Source organism: Limanda limanda, chromosome 13 (assembly GCF_963576545.1).
Source record: "Limanda limanda chromosome 13, fLimLim1.1, whole genome shotgun sequence".
Lineage (NCBI taxonomy): Eukaryota > Metazoa > Chordata > Actinopteri > Pleuronectiformes > Pleuronectidae > Limanda > Limanda limanda.
The window spans coordinates 25141745-25155324 of NC_083648.1; the positions used below are offsets into that span (position 1 = coordinate 25141745).

At 39.7% G+C, this 13580-nt stretch overlaps 1 protein-coding gene across 1 annotated transcript; it reads left to right on the forward strand.

Moving 5' to 3' along the window:
- The first annotated feature begins 4438 nt into the window (after window positions 1-4438).
- Window positions 4439-11371, forward strand: LOC133017778 (uncharacterized). Its single transcript, XM_061083963.1, has 7 exons — window positions 4439-4589; window positions 7781-7925; window positions 8028-8123; window positions 8507-8651; window positions 9284-9429; window positions 9590-9729; window positions 10550-11371. The coding sequence occupies exons 1-7, from the start codon at window positions 4490-4492 to the stop codon at window positions 10696-10698; spliced, it is 921 nt and encodes a 306-aa protein (XP_060939946.1). The 5' UTR covers window positions 4439-4489; the 3' UTR covers window positions 10699-11371.
- The last annotated feature ends 2209 nt before the right edge of the window (window positions 11372-13580 follow it).

Consider the following 13580-nt stretch of genomic DNA (forward strand, 5'->3'; position numbering starts at 1 on the left):
ATTTGCCATTGCCACAAGAAATACAATTAATGTAAGTTTTTCCAAACACATTTTAGTTGTCCTACTTTATCAAACATGATTGATATTGATCATCTAGGACAGTAATTTGAGTTCTTCAAAGGGGGGAATATGCACTAAGGGACTTCCTGAAGTAAAAAAGATAAACTAAACAGATGTAACATGTGGTCTACAGTTGTCAGACAGGAGTTAATGGTTAATCCAGTCTGTCCCTGTCTGTTTAAACTGATCTGGTCTGGTTAGTTAACTAGCACATAATCAGTTTGCTATGTAAGCGAAATGGAGATGATCCAAATAGCACAGAAGAAGTCCTGTGGTCTGCAGCCACTGGTTTCACCAAACATCTGGAGACGGCAATGGGAATTCGAGGATGATGATGGTCTCTAGCCCCAATAGAAAGACTAATCTGTTTTTGTTGTGTTTGCCTGCTGTTGATTGAATTAGAAAAAAATTTATGTATATTATAGTTACTTTATTTGGGTTACGGTTCTCTATGAAAAGAAATATGGCGTTTATAAATCAATATGAATGAATGAAATTTCTATGAATAATACACATGTTCTTATTCATTTTCCTTGTCATTGGTGATTAAATCTTTTTTAAAGCATGAAGCAATAGTCCCAGATTACCATGTGACCTGTTGGGATTTTAAATTTTAGCTTGTCTGTGTGTGTGTGTCTGAAAATGTTTATAGAACTGAAACTCTAAACAATAAAGCAGGAGGGGGGGCATGAACAGTTTGGGCCAGATATTACGCCGTCATACAAATGATTTATAAATAATCGTTGCTGCTTGGTGTTAATCATGAATCTTTTACTTTACTCATTTCTAACTTTTGATATTAAAGCGTAATTCCCTTAGCTTCATTCGACATCACAAAGAGTTCAAGCAGCTGATAAGTTCTGGAGGTCGGACAGAGTGACATTGTTGACATTGTTTTGATAAAGCAGGAACACAATATTCTTTACACCAACAACACCACTGGCCCACAATACGTCGGCCGAGTCAAGGCTAGTTTATGAGACACAACATCGAACTGTCATGGTAGGAACAGTTTGCCTAGCAACTATCAGAGGAGGCGGGAGATTTGGAGTGGCTCCTGTTCACTTCCATATTCCAATGCCAAGAAGGGGGGACTACGCCTGCGCACTATCGAGGAAGAACCAAGGAGGACTTCCCCTCGTTACTGACCAATCCTGTTCTATCTACTGTTATAAAATATTACAGACGCCGGCTGTTTGATGCGTTTTTGATGCGACTCGAGACTTCCCCGGGACTGCTAGAGTGCCGGGGTAGTGTGTTGGATGCCCATTGTTTTGCTGTAAACTTGTCATACCTTTTCATTGCTTTTTAATAAATACTTGAATTAGACCAGTCCTTCATAAACGAACACGCAACTACAGACCCAGATTATCAAATTCATTCTTTCTGGCACAAAGAACACCAAAAGCTGTGTCATGTCTCCTCTGAGTACGATATCTCCGATCTTTCTTCTGGTGTTGTAAGAAAACATCTTAAGGATTACAGAAAGGTATAATGTGTTGATCTAATGTGCAAAACAGATATTGGAATAAATCGTAGAAGTCAACTTGCTAAAAGTTCACCCCCTCGTAACAATTTCTCAATTACTAGAGAGCCCTTTATTTATTATTGTAAAATTTCCCACTCAGTACATATGTTGGTAACAGTTATTTTGAATAAAGGGAATCTTTATCAATCCCTTTGTTCATATGATTAATATATACATAGTGATAAAGCTCTCGTCGTTGATATTGGTACTGGCCTCAGAACGGTCTGGGTCAGCCACTACTCAGTGACCACTGAAAACAAATTAGTCTTTGAAACAGAAAGTCAATATGTCAGTGCTGTCCCTATAGCAGGAGAAACATATTCATACTGCCTGTTTCCCAACTAGATCTAACAAGAGCAGAAGTGAGATCTTGTGAAAGTGTGTGTGAACAGGAATGTAATACAAACCAATCACAAGTGCAGTCTCAGTGCTACACTGGAGAAACTAATCTAATTTAATTTAATCTTAATATTGAGCTACTGAGAAAAAATACTGTTCTTTCATTAAAAAACAATATGTTGTGAATGTAATTATGTGACGTCTCTGAATGATCAAAGCTGTTAGTGTAGACTGCTCTTTGTGAAAGCAGAAGACCGCCCAATGGGACTGATGACTACGTCTCGTAAATGTTTTTTTTCCTTTTTTCTTTTTTCCTTTTTAAAGCTTGCTGATGGCGTATCAAGGCAGCAGAGGGAAAAGTTTGGAGCAGATTTATGATCAAAGTGAGGCATGTTGACAAGAATAGCTTTTTGCGAATGCAAGAATGCTCTTTACGTGGAGGCACTGATGGTTTGGCAGCTCCAATGGATTCCGGGAGTAAATTTAAGGAAATCGTGCAGGAACCCATCAACGTAGTCTTGGTTGAGGCCAAAATTATTATACCAACAATTGATCAAATGTTAGAAAAGTTTACAGCTCCCTTCAGCTCTGTGTAGCATTTTAGCTTCTTTTAGCTCTCTGTTGGTCTTTTGGCCTCAGATCAACCCAGTTTGCCGCAGCAGCAGTGTTCTGAAAAACATCTGTGATAAACCCACTGTAGTGCAAACAACTCACCCAACTCCACACAGCAGACAGACAAACGTTAGCGACTATAGCTGGTGGAAATTGTGCAGCATTTAGCCACTTAACACTCATACTGGTGCTAGGAGGAACGTACAAATTGTATTTGATTTCATCAGATGGAAACATGGCTCCATATGAATGCTTATGTTGAATTGTAATGTTGACCACCACAACAACATGTTTCACTTGACTAACTGACTAACTTAATCCAATTTCCCCAAGTGGCCATAAAATCAATTACTGTCACTTTAAGTTAGCGCACATTTCATTAAAAACTATAATTAGACCAAAATATTGTAACAAATGGTGAGACGGTCACTCTGTTTGGACTGTTGTGTTTATGTTAATTGATTTGTGTAGTTTTTACATTTATGTTTTCAGGATAGTTTACATTTTTCAGGATGGTTTTGATTTGAGTTTATATTTTACTTCCAAACAATCCTGTTCAACAGTAAAAAGAAAAGAAAAAAACTCCAGGAGAATCTTATAGAGTATTTGAAGAACAGTCAAGTGTAATCTTTGTGTCTTAAGAGAGAGCGTTTTCATATTAATGCTTTATCTGACTTGTGAAAAAACTGACCTCACATAAGCAATAGACAGAGCAACAGAATTATGAGTCTGTACATGTCGACAACAGAGAGAACGCTGGAAGCTGTAGACTCAGACTGACCTTTCTCTTAGAGGTCACATATAAATGGATGGCAAGACTGTGCTGTGAAGAGCTTTGAGTGGCCATCAAAACTAGAAAAGTGCTACGTAAATACAGATAATTTACAATTACTGTGCTGGATTTCACCTTTTGTTCAATATTTATGCTCCTACAGCCTCATGTAGCTCAAAGCCTTCACATGTTTGGGAGTACTAGTACCCATGATGTGTAAAAACAATAGTGTGTCCCTGTAATATTTGTAGTATTTTAAATTAGTTGCCTTTCCTGCATTTTACTATATAGACTATAGCAAAGAACAGTCCATGGCTGGAAAACAGATACTATTAAACACAAAGTATTTTCTCTGCTGAGAAGTAGTTAGTAACCCCTAACCCTAACCCAACAGTGTGTTAGTTGCTTCTTAACATAAACACATAACTCTGTACTTTTCAGGTCACATTGTTGAGCTACATGGGAGAATTTACAGCTCATGTGTTTGCAATGTAGTTTTTTCATTAAAGGTTCAGTGTGTAGAATTGATTGCCATCTAGTGGTGAAGTGTCATGTTGTATCTGAATAACCCTGAGCTCACCCTCCCCTTCCAAACAGGAAAAGGAACCTGTGGTAGCCTTCAGTTGTCATAAAAACTCAAAAGGTGTTTAGTTTGTCCAGTCTGGGCTACTGTAAAAAAACATGGCGGCCCCACCATAGAGAGGACCCACTCTCTGTAAATATAAAGTATTTCAATTTGAAGGGCCCAATCTAGGAAAACCTCACCAGGATTATTTATATAACATTTCTACCAATAGATCCCTTTCCTAAATCTTACACACTGGACCTTTAGACAAACTGTTTGTATTTTCACAACTTTCCTCCTGAGGGCGCTTGTCCCTGTCCAATACTTTTGCATCAGAACCATAGCCTGTATATAAAAAAGCTCAGAACCTACAACGTATTCAACAGTTTTCCTCCATGTATCGTTGATTATAGTTTGATAAACAACTATGAAAATAAAGAGTTGAGCTGTTGTGAAAACAAATACTTTCTGCCTGGGGGCGTTTACGTAGAGCACGTGAAGGCATCGCTTGGTCAACGTGCGTGTCAGTGTTGCTCCGCCCTCACTGCCACTGACAGTGAGACCGTCACATACAGTCAGTGAAACACAGCAGCGCAGCACGGACGCAGTCACCATGAAGCCCATCAGCCTGTTCAGGATCCTTGTCATTCTCCTGTGTGCGGTGGTTTTTGTCGGAGTTTTGATTGTGAACGCTTTGGCCGGAGCGGGAAAGGGTGAGTTCAATGTCCCTCAGTCAGAACCAGCGTTAACTTCGCTGCTGGGTGTAAAGTTCTTTAAACTCCATTTGAAGGTGTTGAATAAGTCAGCTCGTCGAGCAGGAAGGTTTCCTGTCGGTTGTGGTTATGAAAGCGTGTTTTCACTGAGCGTCACTCCTGTGGGAAAGATGCTCAGCTGCAGGTCATTATGTCACAGCCCATGTTACTCAACAAACAATGTAAACAATGGCCGTTCTTTCCATGGCTGTCCATATGTAAGTCAGCATGGTATCCAGCAGGAACAAGCCACGGTTATAAAAACACGCAGTGGAAAAAGCTGTTTTTGTTTTCGAGCTGACGCGACAACTTTCCCACTTAAATATTCACAAACACATGTTTTCTAACTCCCCTCTCACTATTAGTGTTAATTTAGCAGTATACTATTATTTAAAGTCTACAAACTTTGTTCCTAACGGTTACGTCTGGAGTTTATCCTGCCATGTCTAAAATAAATAAATAAATAAATAAGTAACGGCATCGACTCCAGAAGAAATCACTGTTCGGGTCTTACTGAAAACTTCTTTAAACCAAACACATAGTTCCAGTCAAGTCAGCCGTGGTTCTGTTGTCTCCATAGCCACGGGTGCCCTTTGACAGGAGGAAAAAAACAAACATTTAAAAATGTATTATAAATAGTCTCAATAGGGTGTGGCTCAAAAACCCGTTTCCAAACTGCACTTTCACTGCTTCCCCTCAGTGCCTCAGCTCTGCTGGAGCCACTTCTGCCTTATTCCAGTCTCTTCTCCTGCCACATCGTCCCCACGGTTCCGATGAGTCATTTCCTGTAGGAGCTGCGGTCAGGATAATAGTGTCGCTAATGTGCAACTTAACAGTGGTGGAATCTAACTAAATACTTTTACTCAAGTACAGTAGTCATCCTCATTTTGATATACTTGCACTTTACAAATGTTATCCATTGAATTTTTCCCCCAAACATCTTCTCCACTGCTTCTTAGTTGGAAATATTATCTTGCCGTCTTCCATACATCGTTCAGAATAAGATTTTTTAAAAGTCCACAAAATGGAATTAGATTAGATTAAATTTAGGCTCCCTGTCTTTTTTATTTGTTGCATATTTGTACAAAACAGTTTTTCCCTTCCCACGGTATTCATCCCACCCTTCCTGTGACTCACTGGCTTGGAAACTGCTAGACTAAGCCATATAATTACATATGAGTGTTAACTTTGATACTTTAAACACATTTCTGATCATATTTCTCTCCGTATTCTGCTGTAGGATTTTGAATGAAGGCCTTTAGTTGTAATAGAAAGTTTATTTATAATTTTTTATTTTACTTTTACTCCATTAAATTATCTTTTTGCTACTTTTGATACTATTGTCAGTACTGTTTCTGGAGTGCAGTTTCCCTGGTACATGGTGTCATGGGACCACAGTAATGTTTTGCTTTCTTAATCTCTGCACACAAATGAATAGTGTTTGTTTTTCTCCTCATACCTGCCATTCTCTGTAACAGTGATAACATTGTGTTGTTGATTTCACATTTCACCAACTGAGGAGCCACAACATTGTAGATGATCTGTGTGTTTTTTAATAATGCAGCCATGAAAAATACTTGCAACTACAAAGTAAGAGTTCAGAATGATGACCCTGATCAACCCCAACATTACAGCAGATATCTTAATGTGGCTGATGGCTGTATGGTAACATTGTGCTCTTTAATCCTGCTGAAATAGTTGTCTTCCTTAAATGACACCCCATAATTATTTTTCACAGTTTATGCATAGCTCTTTGTCCCATTCAAAAATCTTAATATAACAGCATACGTCATTTTCTAAATAACTGTGTGCCTGGAACCTTGAAGCAGCAGTTTGTTTGGCTCGTTTCTATGTCAACATGACACACAGCTGTTTTTCTCATTTTGGTGTCCAACACTCATATAGAGATGCACTGGTATGATACTGAGACAACAGCTGATGGGTGTTGTGACAATAAGGCAAATCTGTTCAATACATATCATGTTATTGATTAAATCTCTGACAGTTTGACAGTATCAACTTTATTCCATCAGTTGTTAGTCACTAGCCCGGTGTTAGTTTACAGGATGAGTCCATGGTGAGGAGACAGTTTGCTTGTAAATCCCCAGCATATGTTTATATGAGCGACAATACTAGGACTATCATCCTAATAGGGTTAATATCAGAATATTTGTGTCCATGTACACAAACCCACTGGCCCCAGTGTAACACTGGTCACTCTGTTTTAAACGTAACACATCCATGTAACTCGGTCCATTAAGGTCCTCATCAACAGAAGGACAACTGAACACTGCATCATATCAACCCAGCAGTCACGCAACAACATCACAAGCATTAGAGGCAACGTGCAGCCTTTAATAACCCAATAGAATTAGTCTGATTCACAAAAATCATTCACATCTTGGAGGGAGATAAAAAAAATAGGCTAAGCAGTTATGAAGCCATTTCATGCTTGTTACTACAGCACGGTCTATGGCTACTACTTCTACATGATAAACAATAATTCAGTACATTTATTTATATGCATTTTAACTGTAATATTTTGATAATGCTCCACACATATACAGACCCCAGTCTCTTCCACACAGTGAGGCATGTAGTTTAATTAAACATACGGAAAGGATTTTTAAAACTCATTTTAATATTGCCACTTTTTTGTAAACTGCAACAGCTATAGAAAATAAGCTTTTTTTTATAAATGTCTACACGTCTGCGGTCGGGTTGGACAACCGGGGAGGTCCGACTGAAAGAGCAGGGCTAGGGTTGGTGTATGATCGGGACTAGAACAAAATTATAATGTTGTCATATTATAGTTATCAATCATACAGAAATAAAAATGTGCCTTTCCTCATGGCTATGAATCATCCAAACATCTGTCGGTGTTTCTTTCCCATGACAACCAGACCAAAACAATTTTCGACAGGAGACAGTTGAAACACTACCGCTTTTGTCCACAGGGGCGCCAAAATCAAGAAAAATGAAAGGTTCCTTGTATGAGATTTAAACAATGATACTGTATGAAAGAGCCTGTCTGGTTGTACAGAGCCGTGACCTCATCCCTGTTCAGCTTGTACTAGTTAAACTGGAACGGCAATGGTAAATATTTTCAGACAATGTTAGTGTTCTCTCTAATGCTCATTACTGTTTTCCAGCATTTTTCAGTTCCAATGTTGGTAACGTGTCAGCCCGCTATGAGACAGGAATCACTCCAGCCGGCTGGACCTTCTCCATCTGGGGGGTTATCTATACCTGGCTCACCCTCATGGTCATATACATCACCTGCTATGTCTTCAGAGGGTAAGCTCCCAGCCGGTCACACTCAATATTTACTCATGTTCCCTCAACCTGTGTGATAGGAGCCATCACTCATGAAACTGATCCTGCTCTTTCTGTTAATAGAGCCTGGGCTCAGTGTCTGCTGCCCTATGCCTTCTATTTCTGTTGGCTGTCCAACATGGTGATGAATGTGGCATGGCTGCTGCTGTGGGACAGAGAGTAAGTCTAGTGTTCCTACCTATAAGTTCATTCATTAGCACAGAAACAAAGATTGATTTCAAATATAAGTATTAATGGTGGACTTGGGCGCTGTGTATGCAGGGGGAAGATAAAATGATTCTTAAGACAAAAATATTTTTCAGTATCACATTATTAACGTGTCATCATTAATACAAAACTTTATTTACAAGAATGAATTAAAGTAACTGTTTATTTTTCTTATTTTTACGAAAACAATTGATCTACTTGTATATATCTGACTGTAAGAAGAAGTTAATGAGTATTCCAGGCAGAAATAACTCATTAACATGTTCTGTTGCAATAAACATTTAATATTACACATTTATGGTTCCTCTTTTAGTTTCTCTCTCTTTGTCTTGCAGGCTGATGCTGGCGTCTCTGGTTGTTTTAACCCTGATTTCGATTACCAACTACAGCGCTTTGTTCTTCTGTTGCTTTGCCACTGATTTCTATGGACTCTGGTTAAAGACATACCATCGCAAAGACCTGGCCTGTCTCTACATACTGGTACACACAAATGTGGCTTGAATTCAGATTAGAGTTCTTCACCAACCTGAAAAGACCTGGAAATGTTCTATGGGAACCCGACCCAGACCCATCTATCATTTGAAAGCCGGGAACGTGCATAACTAGAAAACACTCTAACCTGACCAGGGGGACATGGACCCGATGGGCACCAGATCCACTCTGTGATTGCTTTAACAAGTTACCGTCAATTCACAGTGTGTCAAAACCAGACTTTGTGTCTTACCTAGTGTAACGTTATCAGCCTCCTCCCCTGTGCCTGGCCGTGATACATTGAGTATATCCTCCAATGTTTCGTAACATACATCCAGGTCCTCTGTTATTCCTCCTCCGTGATTGAAATGGCAACATGGCGAATTTAATCCTCGTGATTTCAGATTTCAATTTATTGTCACTGTGACGAGCACGGCTCATTTACCATCATCTTTGCGGTTTTGATGCAGTATTATAAAAATAGCTTGGCATTACAAATAATATTAAAGAGACCTGACCGACTACAAAACGTGAATGCGAACTGTAAGGGGTCGGGTCGGTGAAGACTTCTAATTCAGGTATATTGGGTCTGTCTGCTGTGTATATATGTTCACTTTGTGCTTGTAAATGTTTATGTTCAGTGCCAGAATGGTTTGGCTCTGTACACCACATGGACGTGCATCGCCTCTCTGATCAACTTCTCAGTGGTTCTCCAGCTGTGGGGTGTAGACAAGAGCACAGCAGCCTCCGCCTCGCTGTGCCTCCTGTTTGGAGAGGTGGCTGCTTGGTAAGCCTTATTTAGGCGAGAGCATTTCACAAGTCGGAGATGAGAAGAGTGATCACATTTTAATTTACTTCTTTCATTTGATCTTTGAGCATGCATCCATCACATAGATTCTTTTTTTATGTAGATGCTGGATATTAAGAAAAGCTCTGTCTGTGTGTAGGTTCATCCTTGAGAACTGGGTGCTGGACCGTTGGGTGCGTAACATCCTCACAGTGTACCCTGTGGTGATTGTGGCGCTGATCGGAAACATCGTCAAACATTTCAACCCAGTGGATCCCACTATAAATTCTATCTTCATGGGTGAGTTTAACTTTAACATCGAGATTATTCACTTTTCACTCATTCTGGCGGATTCTAACAAGCTCTCCCCTTCCCAGCTGACATGTGTAACAGTCCAGAGTAAACAGATTACAGTCAGACGGGGCAAAAATATAAATCCTTATCCACACCCACCCAATCTTTGTAAGGTGTCTGTAATTAAGCTTGAAAACAGAGAGCACAGACCTCTGCAAAGGCTTAAGCCCGGTTCACACTCGCTGTGCAGCATGTATTGGTTGTGAAATCGTGTTAGAGCAGCCACACTGCCTCACGCTCTCCTAGATAGTCGGAGTCTTGCCATTTTATCTGTGTGCTGCACTCCATTTACCGTAAAATAGATATAATGATCTATCACCAAAGTTTCAGTGTCTATCTGTTGAATATGTCCCAAACATAAATACTTGCAACCGGTACTCAACCTGCTTTTATTCAAGGAAACGCAATAGTCGTACCAGAAACCTAACGTAGCAGCTCCACAGCAGACAAGAGACGAGAAGTATGAGAAGCATGCACCTGCACTTTGTTTGACCATGTTAAAGAAAGTGAAAATGTATTAATGGATCCGTCTTATTAGGACCTGCTATAAAATGTAAAGGGTTATTTCTTGAGTCATGCCCCACCCCTCCACAAAATTCAATGGAAATCTGTTAAGTAGTTTTTACTTTATCCTATTGTCAAAAATAGGATAACGCAAACACACGTGCAACACATCATTTCTGTATTTATACCTAAGGATAACTTGAGTCCTTGTGATCGTCCCAATCACCCTGTGGGTCTTTTTTTTCTCCTTGTGTCCTGTCAGTTATTCTGCTGGTGGTGGTGTGTGTCCTGCTGGTGTCCCGTGTCTTCACAGTCATCTGGAGGAACAGGTGGAGGCCTCTCCACTCCCCAGGCTCAGCACGGGTGATGGTGTCACCTCTCGACAGCAGAAAATTCAGGATCTTCTCTTAAACCAGGAGGACCTGTCCCCCCTGCAGACCCTCAGCTCTCAGCCCAGACACACTGTCTCCTCTCACACAGCTGTGCTTTAAACACTCTAAAATACTAACAAACTACTTTGACTGTTTACCACTTACATTATTATTGTTCATATGCAAAGCACCTTTTACTGAATGACTTAATTACCATGTTTTGTATTGCTATTTGAAGGCAGTCTTATTTTTACATCAATGGCTTTTATAATTTTGTACCTACACAGTGGCTGTCAATATGTTTGTTTTTCGATAGTATAATTTGACTAAGAAGACGCTTTGAATTCAGTCTGATTAACTAAGTAAGACCCTGTTGCTTTATACAACAGGGGACAGACCTGATTTGTCTCCCTCCAACTCATTGTCTGCTTTCATTATGCAGCTTCTCCCATGTGCAATGAGTGCTCTTCATTCCGACGGATTATGAACTGCCTCTTGGTTCCTCACACGGCTTAGCACTTTATTATTATCTTTTCGTTGTCTTGCTGTTTTCTTTGCTTTTATCATATAACATGGATTTTACTCTAAGAGTGTGCATTGTACCCACACTGTTGGTTTTTTTAAGAAGAAGAAATGCTCATGTTCCACATTCTTTTATTTTTATGCTGCAAATAAAATTTCCTCATGAGGGACAATAAAGCTTAAGAACAACACTGATTGTTAAAACTTGCAAAGAAAATGTTGATCTTATGATCTAATCACTCTTACCTGATTGGTGGAGCTTGACCTGGAGCACTGAGTGTTGATTTAACTTCAAGCAGTTATATGGACTTAAATCTAAATGTACCTTTTAAATCTTAACTAACAGATTAACACCTTGAGACTAGAAACCTGTGAGTTTTAAACAGACAACAGCAGTGCAAGGATTCCTCTTCACACTGAGTCTGTTTCAGAGACGCTGCAAGAAAACAGGATCTTAGCCCTGGGCTCCATGGACTCTGCTGAGTCCTGGTCTACAAGACCGAGTGAGACTGAAGTTGTTATGTATTTAATCTCAGCTGTTACTGGAACAAACTTAAGAGATCAAACTTCTGTAATACTTATCTACATTTATATATACAGTATATTCTTATATGCAGATGAGGCAACTAAATGTTTCTCTTCCCAGCAGCATCTGTGTGGGAGTTAAAAATATAGTTTTATTGATTTCATTGCATAGCTGTTAGTGAGCTTCACTCCACATAATGAGGGGCCGTGTTTTACTTGAGTCCACTGTCATTTCACATTATTGTTGTGAGAACTCGGCTCTGGTCTTCAGCTTTGCTGGTGGATTAGACGGAACAACATTCTCTCTCGTTTCTGTTGGTGCGATCTTTGACAAGACCTTACAGCAAATTTCCTGTAGTTGATTTGTCAATGGACACAGGTGTCATATCTCCCTAGTGTTGAGGATGGAGACTGGTAGTGGGCGATTCTCTAGCAAGGGGAGGGAGTAATGATGAAAGAAATGCTGGTGATTCATGTGAGTGAGAGCTGCTCCAGCTCAGTGTGTGTCTTCCTCAGCTCAGTGATCCCAGACCTCGCCTGTTGTTCCAGAATCTGATCTCAGGATAAGGGTATGAAGGATCAGAAGTGCAAAAGTATTAGGCACCTCATTAGTGAATAATAAGTACACAAGAAAAAGTTAACTATAATAAATTTGTTTACAAATCAAATATATTTATGATTTGATATCTTAATGAGTAATAAGAAATTATAAAAAGGAGTACATTTTTTAATGAATCCATCAAATCTAATTAAAAAAGGGATTTACAGCAACAACGGATAACAGCCAATAAGTACATCATTTAAAAAGACAGATAACTGGAGGGAGGAGTGTGTGTGTGTGTGTGTGTGTGTGTGTGTGTGTGTGTGTGTGTGTGTGTGTGTGTGTGTGTGTGTGTGTGTGTGTGTGTGTGTGTGTGTGTGTGTGTGTGTGTGTGTGTGTGTGTGTGTGTGTGTGTGTGTGTGTGTTCGTGTGTGTTCGTGTGTGTTCGTGTGTGTTCGTTCAGTTCTGGAAATAGTATGGCAGGATTGAATGGATTTTTAATTATAGTCGAATGAAAAACAGGACCACCAGATTCACAACGAATGAAAAGCCTGATTCATTCGTGATGAGCCTGAACTGCCACAGGTTGTTAACAACATAAAGTAAGGAGCAGGTAACTAAGACGTTAACTAAAATACGTGGTATTCTTCAAACTAACAATTTATGGTTGAATAAAGCTCGCACCAGTTTGATCTGTTTGACCTATGACTCATCTATCATCACCTTATTACCACCGTCATGGCAACCACTGTTGCAGCCAAACACCGTATGGAACTGACTACGTGTCCGTTTCATTGCTAACGAATACAATTGTTTATAAGAATCAATTATAACCAGAAGGGCCCCTGATCATACTTGGTCAAGTGGCCATCTGCAGGCAGATGTACAATAATGAATGAGCAGCGAGCCGAGGTTTCAAAAGCAAAGAAAAGGTCCATGAACAGGGAGGTGTCATGCAGATGTAGTTCAACAGAAATGAAAGATTTGGCAGGAAAATGTCAACAACTTGTGTTCCTTCTGACCTGCTGTCCTGTTTCTAACTACATTCTGTGGGCTGAGCTTATCTGGTCGGATTGAATTAACATTAACGTTTTCTAAATGTGAGCTTCATTAATGTGTTTTGCATTTGTTCTGTGCTGAAATTGAGTTTAGTGTAAAATTTGTCAAGTCAAGAAGTGTGTGTTATTGTGTCAAGCACATGGGGCTTTCAACACAGTGACACCACCAACAGCTCCAAGTCTTCACAAATGGAGTTTGATTACTTTTGGATTTGAATCCTCGTCAGTGTACTGACACGTACATTCAGGTTGTCTCTTTAATGTGGAGCCCTTTGC

Coding starts and splice junctions, on each gene's coding strand:
- LOC133017778 (XM_061083963.1), top strand. CDS start 4,490: ATGAAGCCCATCAGCCTGTTCAGGATCCTTGTCATTCTCCTGTGTGCG. Junction 4,590..7,780: donor TTTGGCCGGAGCGGGAAAGG/GTGAGTTCAATG, acceptor ACTGTTTTCCAG/CATTTTTCAGTTCCAATGTT. Junction 9,430..9,589: donor TTTGGAGAGGTGGCTGCTTG/GTAAGCCTTATT, acceptor GTCTGTGTGTAG/GTTCATCCTTGAGAACTGGG.